This window comes from Amphiprion ocellaris, chromosome 24 (assembly GCF_022539595.1).
Source record: "Amphiprion ocellaris isolate individual 3 ecotype Okinawa chromosome 24, ASM2253959v1, whole genome shotgun sequence".
NCBI lineage: Eukaryota > Metazoa > Chordata > Actinopteri > Pomacentridae > Amphiprion > Amphiprion ocellaris.
Window position 1 is genome coordinate 12267304 of NC_072789.1, and position 25173 is coordinate 12292476.

The 25173-nt window shown below is 40.1% G+C and overlaps 2 protein-coding genes across 5 annotated transcripts in view; one reads left to right on the top strand and one right to left on the bottom strand.

The window, feature by feature from the left end:
• Window positions 1-186: 186 nt before the first annotated feature.
• Window positions 187-4924, bottom strand: wbp4 (WW domain binding protein 4). The gene is made up of 10 exons (XM_023297875.3): window positions 4786-4924; window positions 4550-4622; window positions 4403-4465; window positions 2431-2557; window positions 2137-2331; window positions 1944-2014; window positions 1767-1842; window positions 1383-1627; window positions 1068-1300; window positions 187-909 (listed from the first exon to the last, which is right to left on the bottom strand). Coding segments are annotated over exons 1-10 (1287 nt in total). The 5' UTR covers window positions 4788-4924; the 3' UTR covers window positions 187-707.
• Window positions 4925-6432: 1508 nt separating this feature from the next.
• The window catches only part of LOC111587753 (FERM, ARHGEF and pleckstrin domain-containing protein 1-like), a 75757-nt gene continuing 57016 nt past the window's right edge, over window positions 6433-25173 (top strand). For 2 of the 4 annotated variants that reach the window (XM_023297844.3, XM_023297847.3), the window contains exons 1-2: window positions 6435-6652; window positions 16119-16346. In XM_023297844.3, the coding sequence (XP_023153612.2) occupies window positions 16173-16346 (174 nt within the window). In that variant the 5' untranslated portion in view covers window positions 6435-6652; window positions 16119-16172. Of the gene's footprint in view, window positions 6653-16118; window positions 16347-25173 lie in introns of all 4 variants that reach the window. The other 2 variants (XM_023297846.3, XM_023297848.3) reach the window with 2 other exon arrangements.

Below are 25173 nucleotides of genomic sequence, written 5' to 3' on the forward strand. Positions count from 1 at the left end.
CCCTGTATATTGGTGCCAGCTGACCAACAGCCTCCAATATTTTTCTGTAGTCACTTAAGTTCTTGTTATAAATTAATGTTTTCTTCGCCATGGCTGAGTAAACTCTGACCGGTGGCCTGTGTTTTTAAAATAACTCATCTGGCAAAGTTCTATTTTCAGTATCTGAACACTAATCATTTATTCTGATCACATTTTTCCATCTATTTAATCACTTCTATCCACACAGCATCCAACAAACATTCACTTCAGCTGACAAATATTGCAATTCTGTTTGAACAAATAGCTTTTACACTTTTTACACGGGTACAAAAAAAATAGTTAAAGAATGCAAAAACTCATTTGAATTGTTTTGTTTAGTTACACCTGCATCTGCCAGACTACAGGAAGAAATGTCTCCACATTTTCAAAGTTACCACAATCAGATGCTGTTCTAATACTCGACTCTAGACACCTGCATTATGACACAAATTGGTACAAAAAAAACAACACTTCTTGTGTCCGTGGTAGATTATTCTAGAGTTAGAAAAAACATTTTAAAGAAACATATTTTTTATTGGGTTTTAAAAGTTTCTCATAGCAATTTGTCCTAAAAATGTCTATACCTGTGCATCTTTGAAGATCAAAACGGTGCATCAAAATGTCCAAACGGATGCTGTGTAAAAGTCTCATTCTGCTGCATTCTGGCTTCAGGTTTTTATGTGCTGTGGTCAGTCGTCGTCGTCTCTCTGTCGGAGGCTCCTGGATTTGCCGTTCTGCGTCTTGTTTTTCCTGAATGAAGCAGGTCCGCCTTCCTCTCCAAGCGAGGTGATGATGCGTTCCTTGAACTTTGGCTTCGGTTCCGGTGGCAGATCAGCTGGAGCGCTGGCCGAGTTTCCCTCCACCTGGGGCAACTGTAAGTCCACACTTGCACTGGAGAAGAAAAAAAAAACAGACTTTTTGACAGCTTCAAGCACCTGTATCTAGTCTTTGATGGATTATGTAACCTGCATCCCAATTCATGATCTCTGTATGGATTCAAAAAACATTTAGATAGATTCAGACGGTCCACCGATAGATGGGACACTTACTATGGATCCTCCTCCTGCTGGATCTTCTCCCAAGACCCATATGGATTTGCAGTTTTTGGCCTTTTGGCTTGCACCTCCCGCTGTGTCACCCGCTGTTCTGTCTTCACAGGTTCAGCTGCTGTGCACTGAACCTCTTCATCTTTTTTCGTCTCATTGTCTTCCTCTTTAGGAGCATCATCACCGGCTTTATCTTCTTCCTCTTTTTCTGAAGGCTCTGCCTCTGCTTTCCTTTTCTGAAAAAGAAAACATGGAGAGCTGCCATCTCTGCAAATTGTTTACATAATCATTCTCATTCTGTGCCCTAACTCCTCTCACCCTGAAGCTGATCTTTGGGACTTTGGGCTGCTGGCTGGTTTGTTCAAGAACTTCAGCCTCCTGAGATGCTGGTGCCCCGTTGGAACCATCCTCTCCTCCAGAAAGAGGCTCCGGCTGAGGGGTCGAAGGCTCCTCCAGACTCCCCTCCTGACTCGCCTTCTGACTCTCTGACTCTACGTTGGACACAGAGCTGGTTCCAGGTGGCTCAATGGAAGGAAAGTCTGCTGGTTTCTCCCAGCTGGACTCTGAGAGGTGAGAAATAATGACCATGATTACCAGGGATCATCTTGGTAAAGAATAGGAAACAGAATCCAGAACTGTATCAGTTTAAACAAATTCAGTGGTGATGAGAATGAACTTGAGTTTTATAAAAACGTATTCTACCTCCTGTTTCTGTGTTGTAGTAATATGTAAAACCATCAGGACTGACAGCTTCCATCCAAGCACAGCCTGAAGAACTCTGAAAGCAAACACAATATTAACGTACAGATTCACACAAGACAGTGTCATACCTGGTTTAAAGTAAAATATTACAAAAACTAGAAATGTGTGGAAACTAACCCCAGGCTGTTCAGGCTGTACAGAGGCTGAACTCTGTCCCTGGAAACCCTCTGGTTTTTCCCACTGAGATTCTGTTGGTGAAAAACACAGGGAACGTAGGACCACAGCAGTGTTGAAATGAGTCAGGTTGACCAAACAGTATGAAATATTGAGGATGTTTGATGGTCGCAGTTGTGATTTCAGGTTTCCTCACCTCCAGTTACTGTGTTGTAGTAATATGTGTGTCCATCATCTGACAGTCCTTCAACCCAAACCTGCATCTCTGTTCGCTCTCTGGGCTTCTTGTTCGCTTTTGCTTCTTTCTTTTGCTGTTTCTTGGGCTGCGGTTTTGGTTGAGGTTTTGGCTGAGGTTTTGGCTGCGGTGTTGCTTGGACTGGAGAACTAGATCCTAACACAAAAACACTTGATTTAAATACATTCAAAGAGCAAAAGCTCCCGTCATAGCTCACAGGTTACAGACTATTTCAGCAAAATGTCCAACAAATACCTTCAGACTCTCTTTCCATCCTCTTCAGATCTTCCTGATACGCCTTCAGCGCAGCCTCCTCCATCGCTGCAAACTGTTTTGACATACGTTCCTCCTGCTTTGCCTTTTCAATGCTTTTCTTTTTAATCTGCAGAAAGACAGATATGGGAGATGAGTGGCAGCAGCAAGTAGCCAATAAGAAGACAACTTTACTGTCAACGTGTCGATGTCTGGACCTTATCTCTCTCAGCAGTCCCGAAAATGGTGCCAAGGCAGCCATGTTTTTCGTAGCTGTTAGTATTCGTGTTTCACGCTGTCATTGAGAACCTATATTGATGTGCATGTATAATCTGCATTTTAAAAAGCAGCACGTGTTTGTGCAAGAAGCAGAGCTGAGGGCTGTATTTATGTTAGCTGGCTTGACAAAACCTAAAACCCCAATCAAAGATGATTAGAATTATTACCAACTTTCTTTCTGAATCAGGTTTTCTCATCAGACTTGTGACTCTTCTTCTGCACAAAATGAACTGATGGTGTGCTGCATACCTCAGTCAATAGGAATAGGTTGATATAATGGAGAGCTATAAGGAATTTAATAATATTAAAGCACTGTGACAGAAAAACAATGCAGTGGATGAGTGCTGGGAGAAAGTTGTTAATCATGTAAGTTAATATATTTATTTTACCAACTACTTGCATTGAATTTTTTCAGTTACATTGAACCCATTGCACAACTGGTCTTGAGCTGGAATCAGTCCAACAGGTAGCTGGGGTGGGAATGCTCAGGAAACTGAACTCTCACCCACTACACAATCTGGAGGTGTTCAGGCAAAGCACCTTCAGCCACAGACTCATCCCCCCTCAGTGCAGGTCTGAGCGCAGCAGGAAGTTCTTCCTACCAGCTGCAATCAGGCTTTTCAAATCACATGAATTCACATTAATATTTTAACTTATGATTTACATACTGTGCATATTTTTTCTCACTTTTATACTATGTATATGGTCATACTGATGACTATTCATGTTGCTGTTCTGTCTGGTTTGTGGGTTGTCTGCGTGTTAACATGCTGCTGTAACAATATATAGTCCTGTAAAGGATCAGCAAAGTACTATTGTATTCTTCTACTCTTATTTCTGATGTGACAGTGGCACATTACAGCTATAGACTTCTGACATTTACACGATACTTAAGTAGAGTGTATATAGGTCTGACACTAAGGGATATATGGAAAAATCTTCAGTTTTTGACCAAATCAAAGTGAACAGATTGAATATTCTAATCTGTGTTTCAGCCGCAAAACATTGCAGCCTGACAAAGACTTGGTTGTAACTCAGGACAGCATATTTATACACTTCCTGCATCATTAACTAAAAGCATATAACTTTAAGTGGGCAATGGGGTACATGCAGTTTGTCTACTGGAACTGCACAGCTTCATGAAGTTGCTTTAGTAATGTATAATAGAAAAGAGTTAGCATTAGCTTTCTTCAAGCCAGTTTACATCTGAAACTTAAGTTACCAGCATGACCTACACAAATCAAAAGAGACCCACCTTTGGGACATGGAATACTCTGGCTTTAGGCTCAACAAATCTAATTAAATCATTAATATCTCTTTGTAGTGCACCGTCTGAAAGGCTGGCTCAAACAGGGAGCACCTTTACACTGCAGGCTTTGCTGGTAATTTATTGAGATAAGACAGAGCATGATTAATCCTAAAAGATTTTTTTTTTGTGCCAGATGTTGCTCAGAAAAAACTACAGTAACATGAGAATACACGTTGTGGCTGATAAAATAGCAATAAGGCATACTTTAACGTAATAAATAAAAAATAAGCTAAAATAACACTAGAATAGAAAAGTAATATTGTCAAAGAGTAATACAGAAATATTAGAAATATTGCTCATTTAAATGAAACAGTGCACTCTAGATTGGTGTAGTAATTTCCTCCCCGCTTAAACACAGAAATAAAACATTAAAATTAAAGATAATACCTCGGTAATTTTGGCAGCCACATTTTCTTTGTGATTCTTCCCTCTTTCGTGGAACTCGATGCTCTGCAGGGCAACAAAACATGAGATAAATGTCACAACGTATGAACAGTCTTCATTCACGTGAACTGTGTTTTCTGGTCTACTCACAGGCTTATTGTCTGCAATCCAGCACTTACAGTACTGGCAGAATTTCCTGGGTTGTGACTTCCAGTAGTCAGCCCTGAAAACGCACAAATTATGAGTGGCGAACAAAACATGAATGAGTGTTTTAGCCTGGACAGCTAACAGAGCTAAATGACTGAATTATTGCTTAGAATTCAATAATTAATTGCCTGCATTGTATACCGTAAAACCTAAACCTCAGAGTGTATGTCATTACTTACATTCTAAGTCTTTGTAGTCGAAATACGACAAAGAATTAAAAACGAACCAAATGCAAAGAGAACCACTTCCCACATTTCAATAACGACAACACTGTCCGTTGGTGATTGCGTCATCGACAGGCGCCGGACAGACGAGCCTTCAAGCTGAAAACGCCTGTTTGAAGTTAGAAACTGAAAAATGTCAAAATAAAAATAAATGAATAAAAGTTAAAAAAAAAAAAAAATCTAATAAGCTACAGACACAAGCTAAAAAAAACCTCGGTTGATTACAGATTTGATTGTGGAATACAAACGTGCTTCATAATATGGTAAGTTTGTTGGATTCAGCGTAAGCATAATCAGCTGAAATAATAAATATATTTAAAGTAGTAGTATAGTAATATAACTTAATGGAAAAGAAGGCAGAACATGCAGGCCAGTTTTTAAGTGTACAACAATTGTTTGTCTATCAACTTAACAATAAATACCAACAACACATACAATCACAGCAGTGAAGAAGCAGTACCGTAGTCAAGATAGCAATACTGTGGTCAAAAATAGTGCATGATAAGTAAAATCCTGCATTAAAACTGTAATGTTATGTATGATGCAGAAGTATGGCAAACTGAATATTCATAAGCTATCAGAAGTGAAACCGTCCTCACAAGTATCATATTATGTTTTATTATATTAGTAAATGATATTTTCTGACATGTTAAAATGTAACCAATGCTGTATTATATAGACAGCTGAGATCAATTTAATTTTAACTGTATTATACACTATAAAGTAGTTTCATCTATAAAGATGCATCATAATTTAATAAACATTTTTATGTAAAGTTTTAATACACCAAGTAGCTTTGAATCAAAAAGAAAAAGCTGAATAGTTCTCTTTTGGATGTAGCAGACATTAAAGTAGTATGGCATAGAAACAAAGCACAGCACTTCAGTAAATCTATAAAGTTGTATTCTACTGCTGTGTATTAATGGCTGTATATCAAGTGCGCATACAACTGTACAGAACTGTATTTAAATGGAAGTATTACAATTAATTTTCATAATTTATCTACAGTATTGAACAAAAGTATGCATACACTTGTAAAGACAATATATACAGTATGGTGGGAGTCTTTAGTTTCAAATGACTCCTATGATTCTTAATTTTCAACAAAAGAATGAATAAAACACGTGTCCACAAGAAACAATCCATCCATCCATCCATCCATCCATCCATCCATCCATCCATTATCAATATACCGCTTAATTCTCATTAGGGTCACGAGGGAGCTGGAGTTTATCCCAGCTGACTTGAAGCGAAGGCAGGGGACACCCTGGACAGGTTGCCAGTCAGTCGCAGGGCTACAAAAAAACAATAATGCGTTGTCTTTATTTTACAGATTACAGTGCTTCTGGAAATATGACAAAAGTTTGTTCCCTATTCTTGATGAATATGTAGCAGAAAATTGTAAAAGAGAAGGTTTGTGATTTTACTGGAGATCAAATTGGGCTGAATGTGGCCCTTGAACTAAAATGAGTTGGACACCCCTGCTTTAGTTCATTCGGCTACAGATTCTGAGTCATTTCCTCCACACCACCAGGAGGTGTCGCTGTGGAGCTTCCCCCGTCCTTGGGCACCAGTGCCGTGGCGCACAGCCCTGGAGGCGGTGTGTGGCTCTTTATTGTTCCAGCAGAACGCTCAATGCGCGGCTGTGGCCACATTTGTTTCAATGGCTGCCGCACAGAAACCACGTCCCACCTGAGAGGGAGCGGTTCAGCTGCGAACACAGGAGCCCGCCGAAGCCCGAAGTTAGCCGCAGAACAGCGCCGTGTGCGGAATAAACGCTCTTTTACTGACGGACAATCTGTGGATCCTGGAGGAAGAGGGGGTAAGGAAATCACGCTATCCGGATTATGAAGCGAGGTTACACGTAGCCTCTCTGCTTTTCCGCCTTTAGAGCACTCTGGGTTGTAGATTTAGCCAGTTCTATTGCAATATGCGCGCCGGTTTTGGTCGATAAATGTCTTTTCTTTCTAAGGCAACAGTGCGTAATGCTTGATGAGCCTGATATCCAGAGTATTAAGCTCGCTTCCACTGCAACCAGCCTGTTCGTTTTCCTAATCGGCTGAGCTTTAGGAGTCCAGCAGAGCTTCTTTTACTGGAAGCTTAATGACACACAAGGATTCTCCAATAAGTGCTTCTGCATTTTCACTAAACATTTTGTAGTTTTAGCTGCTTTATCTTTTAGTATTTTACATTTTCTCCCCCCAGCTTTTCATTTGAGTTATTGCCCTGTTTTGTGTTAATAACACATTTCCACCAAACCTGACAACAATCTGAGCTTCTTTTCTTTTTTTTGAATCAAGTCATCACATGCACATTAATACAAAACACACACACACACACACACACATGGACACACCAGTCAGTCAGTCTGTTGACTGTGAGCAGGTTGCTTTAGCCTACTGACATCTTTGCTGTGGCCTAAAGGATTACTCTGCTAACCTACATTCTAGGGCTTGCACTTTGCCAACTGTAATGCAACATAACTGGATGTGTGCCGTAGATTTTAGGGAGGATAGGAAGGAGATAGTAACCTGGTTTGGATCCAACCTCCCCTCACAACTTCCGGCCCATCTCCAATCTCCCCTTCATATCCAAAACATTAGAACGTGTCGTCGCTGCCCAGTTGAAAACTCACCTCACCTCCAACAACCTGTATGAAACCTTTCAATCCGGATTCCGCTCTCATCACAGCACTGAAACTGCTCTCCTCAAGGTCACCAATGATCTCCTCCTCTCCTCAGACTCTGGACAAGTCACCATCCTCATTCTTCTCGACCTCTCTGCAGCATTTGACACAATCAATCACTCCATCCTCCTGTCCCGCCTTCAATCCTCCATTAACATCACCGGCACCGCCCTCACCTGGTTCACATCATATCTCACTAATCGACAACAATTCATCAAGGTCAACAACTGCACATCACCCACCGCCCCCCTGTCCCATGGTGTCCCTCAAGGATCAGTACTTGGCCCCCTCCTCTTTATCCTGTACCTCCTCCCCCTCGGCAACATCATCCGCCGCCACAACCTACACTTCCATTGCTACGCCGACGATATCCAACTCTACATCTCCACCAACACCACCGCCACCACCACCCTCCCCTCTCTCTCCAGCTGCCTGGCCGACATTAAATCCTGGATGAGGAAAAATTTTCTCCTGCTAAACTGTGACAAGACTGATCTCATCCTTATCGGACCTAAATCACTCACACCATTTCCCCACCCCCCCATTACCATTGATAACACCACCCTATCTCCTTCTGCTCACATCCGCAACCTCGGTGTGATATTTGACAGCAACCTCACTTTTGAACCCCACATTAATCAGATCACCAAAACTGCCTATTTCCATCTCCGCAACGTCGCCCGTCTCCGCCCCTTCCTCTCCTTCTCAGCCGCTGAAACCCTCATTCATGCCTTCGTCACTTCCCGCCTTGACTACTGCAATAGCGTTCTCTTCGGCTCCACCTCCAAAGTTCTCAATAAACTTCAATTCATTCAAAACTCTGCTGCCCGACTCCTCACCCGAACCTGTTCTCACGACCATATCACACCCGTCCTGCGGAACCTCCATTGGCTCCCCATTTCACACCGCATCCAGTACAAACTGCTTCTCCTCACCTTCAAGTCCATCCATAATCTAGCCCCCTCTTACCTTACCGATTTGCTCCTCCCCTACACCCCCCCCAGGAATCTCCGTTCCTCCCACACAAACCTCCTTTCCATCCCGCACAGGACCAGCCGGCGACATTGGGGGGACAGAGCCTTCGCCATTGCCGCCCCCACACTCTGGAACTCACTCCCCCATGCCCTCCGTGACTGCACCAACCTCACCACATTTAAATCCCTTTTAAAGACTCACCTTTTTAGATCTGCTTTCCTTAAGTGATTCTGTATTTTATCTTGAACTTGTTTACTATCTACTGATTTTAATTATCTGTTTTGTTCTATCTTATTGTATTTTATGTACAGCGTCTTTGAGCTTTTGGAAAAGCGCTTTATAAATAAAATTTATTATTATTATTATTAAAAGCACGAAACAAGCACATGACTTTTTCAAAAGCTTCTATCATGTTCACTCGCTGAGGCAAAAAAAAGAGCACAAATTGGTGCTTAAAAATTCACCAGAATGCAGGAAATTCAGCGTTTTACGCTGCAAATTGCTGCATTCTGCCTCCAAGATGTACACCCATGTATGCTGTGTGCAGATCTAGAGGTGAGCTGGTGAATGAGCACCTATTAGGTGTCAGCTGACAAGCAAATCCCTTTCATTTATTGATGCCCCGAGGGACACTTGGTCTTTTTTTTTGTAGCGCTCCGCCCCCTTCAGAGGTCAGAATTCAGGGTCGGCGAGGAGGCATCACAGACGCTTCATTTTCCTAATGGACGGTGGAGAATGGGTGGTCTCCTTAATCACCACGCCTTCCTGCTGCCCATTTACTTTTGCAATCAATATCTCACGGCAGGATTGGCGTCCACTCGCCTCCTTTTTCCACAATAGAAAGCCTCTGAGGGGCAGCTTAATGGAGGATGTCACCTTGGTAAAACGTGCCATCAAGCACAGTGGTGGTCTGTAGGTATAGGTGTACTGGGTTGTAGCCTTGATCTCACCTGGGCTTGTAGCCGATGTGTCAGTCAGTAAGAATGTGCACAACAAGCAGCTCAGACTGGTTCATAGCTCTGTTTTATTGCATTTGCATGGAGCTCCGAGCCAATCTTGTCTGCGTTTTTAGCTTTTTGGTGGGGTGTTCCTATCTGGGCATGTGGATTCAGTCATGACCTTGGAGATGCATGTTGCCTGGCTTTTCCCTGAACTGTCAAATGCCGTATATCTCACAGCTAAGAACAGGATTTTGCCCACGTGGTTGCTATGGTCCGGGAGTAGTTAAGCAGGTCGACCTTGCGTTTGGAACATTTGCAACCTTGATTTCTTGTCTTTTATTTTATTTTTTTTGTGTGTAAATCTAAAGTCTGTCTTAATTCCAGCTCTTTTCCGCCTCGCTTGTGCTGTCTTGACTCCAAGGTTGTAATTCAGCATTAGAGCTAAAAAGATCAACCCATTGTTTGATGTGTAATCAGTGACAATTCTGGTAATCCGTTAATTGTTTAAAGACCCCCTCTGGTGCAAATCAAGTTAGTTTCTTTTTTGTGTTTGTTTGTTTTTTTTTACCTTGTTAGCATGTCCGTATGGTGGTTTGTTTCCTGCTATATGACAAGCAAAATAAGCACCATGGCTGAGCATTTCCACCTTAAAAGTCATTGTGGTTTAGCTGGTGTGGACATAAACTTCATAAATCTAAAGAAAGCTGAAGTGTATAGTCACATCTAAGACATTTTAATGCAGTAAAGGAATATATTCATGGAGAAAAGCACCTAAATGCGTAACTTGGAGACGAGTTTTTAGAGGTTAAATCAATGACTGGAGTATTTTTGTAATCTTAAAAACAATTCTGAGGCTGACAAGAAGCCAGTGGACTGAGGCTAACATTGGAGTGATTTGCTCCTGTTTCTTTGTCCCTGTTAGAATTCGAGCAGCACCATTATGTACTAGTAGGAGCCGATGAAGAGACATCTGATCAATACCGACATACAGAGAGTTGCAGTAGTCTAGTCTAGATGTGATGAAGGCATATATGACTTTCTCAAAGTGGTTGTGGGACAGATAGAGCACGGACGCTGTCAACTATTTGGTCTGGAAGGCTAAAAACAACGATCTCCAATTAATGTCCAACCATGATTTTAGATCCTCTAGGCAGTTTAGTAATGGCTGGAATGAATCAGCAGTTTTAGGTCTAATTGATAAGTAAATCTGGACATCATCTGCAAAACAGTGAACAGAAATGTTGTGTTTCTTTATGTATAACAGAACATAACGGTGAGATTTGCCGATTACCCAAAACAAAAGCCTTAGAGCCGGATTAGTAACTTTTAACATGAAGCTCTTCTCCAAAGATGAACTTGTATATGGACATTCACATCCGATTCCCAGGGCCTGGCTTCCCCCTCACAAACTCTTGGGAAACTTTCAACTAACACCAGTTCAAAGGCTGCTAGAGAGGCCTCGGTCCCTCTGAGTTAAAGCCGAGCTGCTGGAAGCTCCCACAGTAGCTTCCTTTGTGCCTGTGCGACCAGCTCGCTCTGTATTCCAGTCTTGCACAACTAACTCCACATCGAACCCTCCCAGCCTCCACACTGAGGACATGATGAAACTGCCACTCTTTAGATTTAATTGGTGGTGAAATTGATCCCCAAATTTACAAGGGGTGTGTTCTTCTCAAGCTCCTAAATCAGTCTCATGATTTCATTTGTGATGGAAAACTCCCCGTGGAAGAAGCCGCTTTGGGTTTTAAGCTCCCATTTGTTTCCTTGTTGATGAGTTTTTATTGAAAGAACAACGACTGAAGGCAAACTAACCCCGCTGTCTGTGTTTCATATCATCCACAGATGTTTGCAGGGTAATTGGCACCTGCTTGCTAGTGAATGATTAGGTAGAGCTATAAAACTAGTTCTGCAGTTGACACTTGTTTTGCTTTGAAGGGTGACTCAGCGGGAACTGAGTGCAGACGGAATATTTAAGCACCTCTCCAAGAAGAAGTAAGGGAAATTTTAGTGTTTTGCTAAACAGCTGAGCAGAGCCTTGATTTCAGTGTAGCGGGGAAGTAGCACAAACGAACAACCGAACGTTCCCACAGGTGTAATTAGTAACTTGAATGTCTGGTCCCTTTTTTTTGTCCGGTCACTTCCTTGGCTGGGCTCCAGTTTCCAGTTTCAGCTTTTGTCACTGAGGTGAGGAGAGATAATAACCTGTGTGTGCAGGTGGTGGGATTTGGGAGGATAGTGTTGTGTTTTTTTTTTTCTCTGTCTTTGCAAATGTGTTGATGTGTGAATTCTCAAGGAATAATATACATTAAAAAAAAAGACTAGTCGAGGTCTCAGTTTAGAAATAAACGGCTCAGTTAAGTGTGAAAGATGAGGCTGTTGCTTGTTGTTTATTCACTAAGTCTCATTCTACCAAGTCCACTTTCTCACTGAGGTCGGAGGTCATTTCCCTTGGAGCGCAGAGGCATTCACTGACGCTGTGTCATTTCCGGGCCCAAGCTGAAAGCTCTGCAACTTGGGATTGAACTTTTGAACAAATTTCTTACCTAGTAGAGCTAGTAACTAATATTACTAGTAGAGCGGGTATTATTAAATATGCTATGCTCTAGTAGCCCATAGGCAAGGCAAGGCAAATTCATTTGCACAGCACAATTCATACACAAGGCAATTCAAGGTGCTTTACAAAGGCAAAGAAATACATTCAGAAAATTAATTCTAAGGATGATTTAAAAGTAGACATTAAGATCATACATTAAAATCAGTGAAATAAAACACAAAAGTACATTAAAAGTCAAAAAACAAATTTAGCATCTAAGAGAAAGCTACAGTAAACAATAGAGCTAACAGTTTGAGCAGACCTCAAGTGTTCAGGAAGTTTGGTTCTGGTTCTGGGAACACATAATAAACCCGTCCCTGATGACCTGAGGACTCTGGATGCTTCATATGCCGTCGTTCAATAGGTGAGCTCTTGCTGGAGGTCAATAATCATCGCAGACGTCTTTGTCATGGTGACCCATTGCTAGCTTTAAGCTAACATAGCTGTTTGCTTGCCAACACGGACCTGCTTGTCTACAAAATGACTGCCTCCTTGTGTCACTAGATTGTTAAATAGTAAGATTCCTACAGCTTATGTACAATGCATTTTCCTCTGTCTTATAGGTTAATTTATTTTAATTCGGTTAAATTGTTAACAGCAAATAATAGATGAACTGTTTAACATCAACAGCCCTATCGTTGACTAAAATTTTCTTCAGTGTTCACTAATTTGCTGGTTTATTTTTTGATTTCTAAATCATCTGATCGATTAAATAAAACAGAAAGTGGTCAAAAACTGCTCCATTGCACAAAATGCTACCTTGAATGTTTTGTTTTTGTCTGGCCAAAAGTGCAAATTATCAAGATATTATTAATTGTTTTGAAGACTGAAATCTCTGCAACTAGGGATGCTAAATATGAATAATTTTCTTAACAAATAATCAGTAGCAATGTCAATTAAAACTGATTAAAACTGTTGCTAGCTAGATGCCCACAATGCTCTCTGTCTGCCAACATAGAATTGCTTCTAGTCTGATGAACTGCTTCTTTGTGTCACTACAGTGTTAAATAGTAGGAAGTGCAAACATGTCTTCAGCTAATGTACAGTATATTTTCTGAAATGTAAGTCTTTCATTTCCTGCCTTATCTGTTTTCACCAGTTACATTATTATCTGCTTGTTATTTTCTTGATTTAAAAATGATGGAAAGTAGTGGGAACTGCCCTAATGCCCAAAGTAATGCCCTGAAGTTGCTTTATATGCGTAATCAAGAGTGGACATCTAAAGATATTCTTTTATTGTATCTGTGCACATCAATTTTCTTTGTCCCATTAGTTGTTTCAGCTCTACCCAGTAGGCTGAATTAGCCTTGTATCCTCAAAGTAGACACTAGTCCACAGAAGCTTTACTATAGAGTCATAGTACTTCCTGTCTTAGTCAGACCACAAATTACACATCAGTTTTACTCTGCAGATTTGGTCGAAGGAAAGCTGTATTTTTCAGGCACATTTGGAGGACGCTCTGGAATGGTACACCTCCATAAACTTGATGACACACTGTAGCTGCTCTTGAAATTTAGACCTAACATTGGACACTGAGTGAAACATACTTATTGAGGGTGGATATTTGCCTTCCTGGAGTCTTTAATATGCAGTCGGTCACCTCTGCCGACTGCACCACCCATTTGTCCCTAAATATTTACAGCAGTCTTGTTTATGTTAATGCAGAGTTGCTGGTAAAGAGGGACATTTTTTAACTGTGACTCACCCAGTACTGAATTTTGAAAGCAGATATCAATAGAAAACATACACAAAGATTCTTTCTAAATGATGCAATATCTGTACTGACTGATTTTTCTTAATACTTATCAGCTGACAGTGATATGATTCATTTGCAGTAAGCTAATGCTGACTGATTGATTGATTTATTTAGTATATGAAAGATGAATGTAGCCTACAGCTCTGAATAGTAAAGCCAATGACGAAGTCCCTGAAACCTGTGTTTTCTCTAACAGCCAGCAGGGGGCAACTCCCCTGATTGCAAAAATAAATCTGATTGTATGGAAGTCTATGAGAAAATGAACCTACTTCTCACTTGTTTTGCTCCTCAGTAAACATTTTCCCAAAGAGTTTATAGTCTCAATTGCTAGTTTTAAGCCTCCTTCAGTACAGTATGATGCTAAATTTGCAAATTATGGTCATTATGGTCCCATTTAGAGTAAATCAGATGATAAAGCAGAGTAGGCTTTTGTGTGGAGTTACCGGTGATTGACAGGCCGATACTGTATCGGTGTGTGTTTAATCCAAGCTAGAGGCTTCAGAATGGTAGCACACAAACCGATTAAGATCACTACGTCCATATTTTATAGTATTTTACAGTCTTTTTTTAAAAAAAAAAAAAAAAGAGGATGCGTGGTGCTAACAAGAAGAAAGCTGATTTTAACCTGTGACTACAACCTAGTAATAAGCATGATGTCCCATTGATCCCTCATGACATATTGATTTAATGGTTTATTGATAGAAAAATCCTCTGCACTTGAGCAAATGTCACTGCATGAAAGAGAAAATTGCATTTTCAGTAGGGGTCAACTGATGTAATTTTTTTCATGGTTGATATCGATGAGTAGTTAAGGATATTTGGACCAATAAATTTTTGCAGTGAGGAAATTATAACCTTGGTGTCAAAATTCAGAATAATGCAAAACCCAACGCCAAACTTTGGTGAAATACCTTAGTTTACTGATGTTTGACATCAAAACCTTTATTTTTTTTGACATTTATCCTTCAGTGCTTCAGTGCTATTACTGGTGATGTTTAACCAATCAGACAGTGCTGTGGGCGGGACATTGCTTTGCACAGAGAGAATGAGCTGCCAAATAATGCATTTTTAAAATAATTAGTTTTGTGTACAATTGGTTTTAACGAGATGCAGATAATTTAACAAAAAAAGCTACACTTCGGATTCAGTGAGCTGATAATTACTTGGCCCCTAATTTTCATCTCTCAAAAAACAAAGAAAATTGGATCTGACTGTCAGTAATTCTGCTGCCAATGCACTCACACACACAAACTGATTGGGGCTGAGGAATGCTGCAGACGGTGGATTAGTGATTGTGCTGGTGTGTAACCATCGTCCCTGCTTTGCCCCTCGACCATCTTCAGAAACATTCCTCAGCCGTGATGTCACCGACTGTCTGAGGGCATATTTATTGTCTGAGGTTGAGGTTTATCAAGTGTGGGATGGAGGTAGGGGAGGACGGGGGAGGCGCTGAAAAGTTTGTGTGTTTGAGAGCTGAGTGGGGGTGTTGAGTGTCTTTGTGCGCTCTCAGACCGTATCTCATGCGCCCTACTTGTGAAGCTTTGATTCAAGTCTGAACTGGCCTCAGACGGAGTTCCGTGTTTGGCTCGTAGCTAACGCAGTAAATCCCACCTGCATGTGGTGGAGCTGGAAGAAGTGAGTGTCTAGCAAGGTGTGAGACACGTCTGTCTGCTGCTTTGTGCATCTGGCCAAACTCTACATTTGCCCGTCTGTGGTTTATACGCTCATTTCATCATCCAAACTAATAAAAAAATCACCACTGAAAAACTCACTGACTAAATATCTTGTGGTTTTTACAGTGTTCAAGGCCAATTTAACCCAGACTGAATAAATGTGGGAAGATGCTTCTTAGATTTCTTGGACTAATTATAAAAGATTGGAGTTTCCCTTCTAGCAAAGTTTTCTCCATTGAACCTCTTACTCCCTTTTAAATGAGGTAAATAGTGTATTTATATTCACATTTAGAACTGTGTTTATTCTCATTCGGAGGTTGATGGAGCATCTCTTCATATTTGTGCAGTTAGCGTGGGTTTCTTAAAATGCTAATGCAGTTTTTAGTTTATCAAACACCCACAAAAAGCATTTGAAATGCCTTTATAAGGAATATTGGAATGCCTTACAAGGAAACTGTGTCAACAAATTTACCCCGGGATGTGACGCAAGTGTTCTATTTATGATGAAGCTTGGATGCTGGAGGAAATGCCTGATCCCTCCTGTTTAAAACTGTCTAGTATGTATTTAGGAAGCCTGAAATCAAGAATACCCCAAATCACAGACTGAAGAGCTTTGCTGGCTTGAAGCGCATAAAGAGACACAAATCTTTCCTTTCTCCACCAGACGTGAACAGAGGTCCCTGCAGCTCGACAGCCCTTTACTGCACCGTCTGTCACCATGGTGGAACCAGCCGATAGGCCGTCCACAGCCGGACAGAGGCTGGGCGCCCCGGAAAGCTTTGGGGTGTCGACCCTGGAGCCCGGCCTTCGTCCTCCTGCTCAGCCTCCAGGACGACTAGTCTCCATACGGGTGCAGATGCTCGATGACACACAGGAAGTCTTCCAGATATCGGTGAGTCATCTAACTTTGAGGATTTTGTTGATATTTTTCGTTTAACCTAGAAAGATTTAAAATGAATGTGTGGGAATGCATTTAGGCTCCGTTTACACAACGAAGTTTCACCCAAAAACGCAAAAGTGTTCCCTATGCCATGTTGGGTTTACACGACAGCAGAATGAAAAATATTCAGCGTTTTCATTGGAATGCTGTTTGGAACGCTGTAGTGTACATGCCAGGCCGGTAGTTGGCGATGTAACTTTGTAGAGGTGACCACTACCCATTCCTCCACAGACCAGAAGAATTACAGCCGTCAATGTAGAGGTGGGTTGATTATCTGGTGTATATATTGAATGGGTCTTCGCTGATTGCAGTAATGACTCAACAAATGCACGTTTTGCTGAAGGAGATTCAATAAATTCAGTCGACTGTGCAACACAAGGTATCATACTTGTTTGTAACTTCTTCTTGTGTCTTGTCATTGGTAATACGTGGCTCAAGTTTAGTTGTTTTCTACACAAAGTGTCATCAGAAAGTATCCTCTTTAAAGTGGTCTTCTTGTACAGCAGTTCACAGCTCCCAGTGCTCCTGCGACACTTGGGAGATGCACATTTGTGATTTCACCTTGGACCTAGAGCAAACATAAAAATCTGAGTCAAACTAACCTTTATGTTGAGGATCATCACTGGTGATTTAATTTGGAAACTAAGACACTAAACAGCGGTTGTTAGTAGAAGAACCCCGGAGGCCCGTCAGATCTACATGCTTGTTGTTTAGTTAAACATTCCATGCCTTGTGAATTTATTTCCCAGAGTCAGACTGTCAGCATTGAAATCTACTGTAACGTTATCAGGTGTCTGAGGGAGAACGTTTGGTGTCAATGAGGCTTGTGCCCTCGAGAGTTGAAATGTTGCAACACTCGGTACATTTATCTGATTGCAATTTGTTTCTGTTCCCCGAAATTACGTTCAAATTGACTGTTTGGACACAGTAGAGTAGATCCGGCTTTTGTTCAATTGGTGCTTGATGCATTTATAGAACAGGACCTGTAAGAAGAAGTCTGAATGTAGCAGGAGCACTTGGAGCAGAGCATCGATGCACAGGAAGGCTTAAATCAGGTGGTTTTTGCTTTTTATAGGTGCAATCTGGGAACTTTGGTAAACTATTCACTTTTACATCAGAAATGTTCCTGTTTTTACTGAAGTGGAACCCAGTGGCAGATGTTTGTAGTTGCACTTGAACAGTTTTCACCTGGTTATTTATTGCATCCGTTCTCAGACCATTGTTGCTGCCAGTTACTCAGAAAACCTCTTGGCTTGTTGTGATCCTGTTGACACCTTCAGACTCGTAATAAAATGCAGACACACTCCATCGTCAATCATGATGGAGATTAATAAAACCAAATATGCAATAAATCCACATCTGAAACTCATACCGCTCTCTGGGTGGCACAGTGTTGGCTTAAAGTTACCGACCATGTCAGTGTTTATTCCTGTATATATTACCCAAGCTTTTTTATTTGAGAAATCTGTCATTGAACACATCTCTGTTTTCTTCTGAAACCTGTTGGATAACATAAATGTGGCATTGAAGTGGTGGCAGCATGTAACAGAAGCAGCTCTAGAGTGACAATGTGGCCTTCAGGGCTCAGGCGAGATGTTGAATTCCAACATTGCTGTTATCTCATGTTTGATATTGACCGACCTGTTCGTCTCTGTGTCTCTTGCTTCACTCGTATGTTAATAACTGATCCAAAAAACAACACAAGAGGTGTCTGTTATCACTCTGGATATTCAAATATGTTTCCTCGGTCCTTCTGCAATCCGTCGCTAATTGTTTCTCCAAGACGATCCCTCCGTATGTTCATTCACCTTGAGTCTTATCTCAGATCTGTGTATCTCCAGGAAGCGGGAGAGAAGCCAGCTTCCCGTCTAAACATGCCCCACCTACAGTCCCCGATCCTGCTTTACACACAGAAACACTTTATACAGCCTCTGTTTTTAGCTCAGTTTCAGCTTCTGCTTTCCTGAGCTCTCATTTTATTACAACACCAAGCTCCCAGGATGCTAAAAATGTCACAGCTAGCCACTATCTGTGCATTTTTTACCCAGTCACCATCACATATAACTGGATGTTGTTTGCATATTCCATTCAGATTTCACTCTGATCAAGCATTTGCATACGTTTTGAACTTCTGTTTCAGCTTGAGCATGTCAGGAGTGTGTGCTTGCGTATGAGAGAGGCAACTGGTGTGTTTCTGTGGAGCTCCCTGACTTCCTAATGCTGTTTAGAGAAAGGGTTCCTCTGAGACGCCGCTCTGCCAGCAGCTTTAATGACATCGGTGCTGCGGTGCTTCGGCATGTCATCTCCGGGTGGAGGGGCGGACGAATTTCTGAATTAATGTGAGGCGCGGGCTGACAGAGCGTTTGGTTTCATGCCCTCCTCGGCGATTTGCATGCCTTTAGAGAACCCAGCTGCTGTATTATTATCAGCTTTATATTTTAGGGAGTTTCTTTTTTGTGATGATAATTAAGAAAGAATCCAGGAAGAATCGCTCCCCTCAGCCGGCTTGTCTAACATCCAGAGCTGCCGGTCCAGGGAGCGGTAATTGGCTCTTGTGAAAATGCCAAGAATGTGTGTGGTTGTTGGAATATCAGTGCCTGAGGACGTGTCTGTGGCCGAGTGGACAGTTTGACAGGATTTGGTGTCATCTGCATGAGTGTTTTTCTCCCAAATTTTAAATTGACGTCCTCTCAAATTGATGCAAGAATGCAGAGCTTGTGGTTCTCCACACAGCAGCAGCATTATCTTTCTCTGTGCTCATCCTCTTCCACAGCCACTAAATATACTCATAAAATAGCCCATCTCTTGCTTAGACCACAGAAAGCAGAACATATCAGCTAACAACACCAGCAGGATCTCATAATACAGTACTTAGATTTGGATGAAGGTAGAAAAGCGTTGAAAGTGAACCACTGACAGTTGTTTTCGGCACTTAATACAGATGCAGCATAATAAGGGAGCCATTGTGTTTCCAGCTTGACTCACCTAATCTGTCTTTTCCTGCTACAATGCCTCCCAGTGTATTTGTGCAGTAGGTGTAGTCTAATGTGTGAATCAAGAGATAAGCCTTCAGCTTACACCGACGTTGGCACTTGATTGGGCATTTTCTCCCCAGCAGAAGGTTCAGTCATTAACCAGCCTGTTATCTGAAAACCTCAGCCAGAGGGCAATAAATTTGAAAGCTCCAAAACATGTTTTTTGTTCACACTTGAAGTAACAATGTTGGCATACCAAGGTGATGTTGTAATGCTTCCTAGAGCTTTTATAGCTGATTTTTGGATTTCAACCTGTATTACTGTAAGTTTAAAAGGCTTAAGTGGCAAATTACAAGAAAGTGCACTTGATCTCAAACCCACTGACCCTTTATTTTGGGTTCAGAAGGAATTTTTACACAAAGAAGACATCACAGCTCATTCTTTCCTTTTGCTTTTTTATGCCAGTGTTTGTTCTTCATTGATATTTTCTGTCTTTTTTCCACAAACTAAACTAGACCTATGCTTGTGTTACATTCATCTTGTGTAGTGTTTTTCATTTACACAGATTTTTAGGTCTTTTTTTTTTAACTTTTGTCTTTTTTATCAGTCTTTGTAAGACATGTTAATATGTATTTTGCCAATGCAACGTCTCTAAATGTACTTTAGGAGACCAGTATCAGGTAGATGATATTGGTAGCTATCTGCCAGTGACTCTGTTAACATTAGCGCTTTCTCAGAGAATTTGGAGGGAGACTTGGATTCATGGTCACCAAGAAAATAGAGGAGAAACTTTTGAATGTGACTTTTAAACCATGATATTTTACTAGATCTAACCAAGTAGTTTTTGTTTCTAACCAAGAGTAGCCTTAACACCTAACTAAGTAGCTTTAGTTACTAAATCTTACCAAGTAGTTTTTGTTCCTAACGAAGTAGTTGTAGTACCTCTTGCCCAGTTGTTTTGGTTCTTACTCAAGTACTTTTGGTTTCTAAACCTAACCAAGTAGTTTTGGTCCCTAGACTTGACCAAGTACATTTGTTTCCTAAATTGAACTAAATAGTTTTGGTTTCTAAATGGTGTTGTGTTATTGTAGATTTTCAGTCTAAGTAGTTTTGTTTTTTTTAATCTAAATAAAGATTGTCTTTTTTGTTCCTAAACATATCCAACTGCTTTTAATAATTCAATGTTAAATAAATGACCATTCCAAACCTTCAGCTGTGGCATACATCTTCAGTAAAGACATGTTTCTTCGATTCAGGTGGTTGTCATTCAACTCTGTCTTTCATCCTCCAAAGACCTTTGTCCTTTTTTCTAGTGTTTATACCATCACCTGTATCCTCAGGCTTTCACTGGGGAACATGGAACCCACTCAGCATCGAGAACTGACTCTGTCAACGTGGAATCCATTAGATCAAAAGAAGACGGACAGAGTTACAGCCAGACTCTGCTGTTTTTAGAGGCACCGAGCCTGAATACCATTAACAACCTCCTCATGGGGGAAAACAGGCTTCTCAGTAAAACATTTGTTTATTGATATTTAACATTTCTATAATTCATTGTAATTTAGTTTTTCCTCCGTTGTTTGAGCTTCACATTACGTGAATAAAACATTGTAAGACTACATTGGCACATTCTGCATTAGTGACCACTGCAGCTCGGCTTCATTATTAATGTGGAGCAGCTGCAGAGGAACGTCTGAGTGCAGAACATCAGCGCTCACTTCCACCTGGTAAATAATTAAAGGTAGAGCTGTGCATTTGCATGCACGGTGAATAGTGGAGGATGTGTGTCACTCATTTGCTTGGAGATGATTGTACCTGTTTTGATCTTCCATCTGATTCGATGTCAGTGAAACCATTCAGAGTCTATTCTTGGGTTATTTCACTAAAACTCCGACTGTAACTGCATTTACTTCGACTCTGGTTTGGATTCGCACAATAGCTTTCAGCACCAAGCAGCCACGAACGTCTGCACTCTTGACCCAGGCTGAGATTGTTTCCGTGTGTGAGTCACCAATGAAGCCTCCTGTTCCAGATTGTTTCAGGTTAACTTGAGCTCTTGGTTCAGGTCATTGAGGGGAAACAGAATAATCACAACTAAAATAGTTTCATAGCATAATTAGTCTTTAAGTTTAATGGAAAAAGTGGAATAAATCAGTCCTTTTTAGGTCTTTTCAGTGTCGTACAACCACTTTAAAGGATCTTATTGTGAGCAAATCCTATGAAAGGCCAGAAACAACAATGAATTTATCTGACGAACAAGTACTTCCTGTGTAGACTGATATATCCTGTTCCTCTGCACCAGATCTCCTTTGTTCTGCAGAAACAATTTAAAAAACATTGTTGCACTGAGTGACATGTTCCTTTACTACCAAAACATGGGTGTTGGAGTTTATTGTCATTCAGTCTCAAATGCAGAGATGTGGATTAAGACGAACATCTGTTCTCTGTGGAGAACTTCCTCAGGTTTTTCTTCTGGTCTAAGGCTGAATACATATACAAATACATATACTCGTGAAGTTTTTCAAAAACTACAGTGACTGGCTGTTTTTCAAAGTAAAGCTTTTTCACCTTTTTTACAGTTGAACATACACTACCGTTCAAAAGTTTGGGATCAAGCAGACAATTTCATGTTTTCCATGAAAACTCACAGTGAACGTTGACATTTTTCGTCTTTTGTCAGCTGATATTAGCCGAATTTAACTCTATGGAAACATCTCATCAGTCAGATGAGTTAACTGGGAAAACACACTTTTATCTCCCATTATGCGCATAAATTTGTGTTCAAAAATGCAAAAACTAGTGCTCAAACTTTTTTGTATTTGTTTAAATTTCACTGTTTTAATTATCATCTTCTGCACTGTAAAAATGTGAATAAAATACATTCTAGAAACATGGTGAGTGAGTTTAATCGCCTAAACAAGAAGTAGCCTCTGGGCGTTTTTAGTCGCTTTGGTTTCATTTTTCCCTGCAATAAAAAGTCCTGCACCTCTGTGGAAACAGAACATAGAGAGAACTGAATGACTTTTCTGCATTATAGCAGTTATAATGCTGTAAATCATAAAGAAATGGGAAAATAAATCAAATTTTTGTCATTACTGACTTTATAAAAATTGCAAAATCGTGGAATGAGCATGTACAGCCTTCTTCCAAATGCCCACAGCTGTTACCAATAGTGGAAAATGAGGTGATGTGACATTTTTTTTTTTGATATTTTACTATTTGTTTCTGTACTTGTCTCCTATCTGCTCTTTGTGGAGTCGACCCAGATCAGTCCAAAAGTCTCTAATGTTGTGTCCATTGTGCCGAAGACCAGAATAAAAAAAAAAATTTGTATCGTCTGGTTAGTGCAAACATTTTGGCCCATTTTGACATGAAAATATCACAATTTTAAGCTTAAATTTGCATCAGTTTTTAATCCAGAACAGTGCATTTCAATCGAGTAGTTCATGGACCATCGGAAATTTGTAGATTGGGCAGTTCTTTGTGTCTTTACAGTTGTCCCGCTGTGAAAAATTATGCAATTCTGGGTATTTAAAAAAAACAAACATTCCTTTAAAGCCTGTTGGGGGAGTTTGGGTTGAGAGGATTCAAATGACTGGTTTTGTTCTTTAAAAACAGCAGGAACAGGAAAGTGTTCTTGGTCCTGACAATCCCTATCCTCATCACAGCTATCTGTATCCTCTGAGCCATGATTTGCACACATCTGATCTCTTGTCCGTGATGCCTGCAGTTCTTTCATTTTCCAGCTCAGGCTCAGGCTTCATTATGGTGACAGAGATGGAGTCCTGCTGGTTCCTCGGGGAGCAGTAGAGCTCCGTTAAGCTCGTCCCCCACAGACCTGCCGTCGCTAACAAATCTGATGAGACCTTTGTAATGGTTCCCAATGCTAAGACCTGCACACATGGACCCATGTGTCCCGATGAAGTCTTTTTCTTATGTCTCTTAATTTAATACTCAGTGTGCTGCTTTTTCCTCCCTGGTGTCAATGGATGGTGTCTGATTATTTAATATGCCTCCTGTACTGCCTTGTCCAGCTGACTTGACCTTAATCCCTGTACGACCATCCAGTAGATCAACACGGACTTTCTCAGTGGAGGCTTTAAAAACACACCATGCGATTGCAGGAGTGAGTTTTTTTCCATGTGTGTGGGGGAGGCGTTCAGGTGCAGTAAGATCACGGTGAAGGTTTTGATTGGATTTATGAACTGCATCGCTCATGTTTGTGTGCGTTTCAGCTTAAAAGAGAGCTGATGATGGATCCAGGACTGGAGGGGAGGCTGATGAGGATTAGGATGATAGAAGTGCTTTACAGACAACATCATTTGATGGACTAGCGGCTCCTGAGGCCGATGATAAATGAGCTATGAGTCCCCTGACGCGTTGTCCAGAAACACGCTCACACGCTCAGTCTATAGTTGACGTTTTAAATGGATGGGCCTTTGTGCTGTCGGCTGCCTCGGGAGTCGATGGCACATGTGGAAGCAGCAGATATGGAAGGAATCCAGCCAAACCTTTTGTTAAAAAAGAGAGAAGGAGCAGTGAAGTTTCAGAAAATGTATAATTACATGGTGGTAACAGGAATTTTCTCTGTGAAATTTAGCTTCTTGTCAGTTTTTATTACATGTAATTATCATTTTAAGGAGTTTTGGCATCTTCAGGTCCACATGCGCTGCAAAAAAAAATTTAAACTATTTTTTACAAACAATTTATTGTTATCTTACAGAGTTTCCCTGTTGTGTTAAATTACAGATAATAAATAATACAATCATGTAAAAAAAGCATCAATTTACACATTAAACGTAATCATTTTTGCAAATAATTACTCATTCTTTTGCAATATTTGTCCATAAAGCTGCACTATTTTTTAATCAACAAAGCATTTTATTATTTTACCAATATTTGCCAACATTTTGAAGAAAAACGGTGTGTATTATTTTAATTTTACAGATTATTCATGTTTTGTGAAATTACAGATAAAATATGATTACTTTACTGATATTTGCCATGATTTGAAAGAACAAGAGAAACTTTTTTTTAAATGGTTACAGTCATTTAAACTATCATTGTACAGATTTTCTCTGTTTTCTTAAATTACAAATAATAACTAGTGAAATGACTTTTTAAATTAATAATTAACATGCTAAATGTATTTATTTTACAAGTAATAATTCAGGCTTTTACAATGGTTGTAAAATGATGCTATTTTTCTGTATTATAATCAGCAAAATATATTGTTATTTAACAGATATTTGCCAACCTTTTCGGGAAAAATAGCAATTTATAGATAATTACAGATAATATCTAAAAACATCACTGAAAAAAAAGTATTCATTTACAGGTTGACTGCAGATAAACAAACGAAAAATAATCTAGCTAAATCTGTGGAAAATGTCCACATCAGAAATTAGTAAATCAAATAATTCATTCTTTGACAAAAATATTAAAAGCTGCACTATTTTCTACTGTATTCAAATTAGCAAAAACATAGCCATCATTTAAAAGATATATAAATAATATAAATAGAATATAAACTGTTATTTTGCTTTTTTCAGTTTTATAAAATTGCAGGTAATATCTAGGAAACAAGAAAAAAATTAAATGTTGACTGTTACAAAAGAAATTTATTTTTAAAAAAGGAGCCAAAGTTATGCTTAATGTCCCCATCAAAAATCTCTATTTTTACAATTAACTTTTATTCATTTATACGTGTGAAAATATCATTATTTTACTGATATTCACTGTTATTTTAAGCAGTTTTCTGTTTTATAAACATTTCATTTTCCCATTATTTTATAACAAGTCCT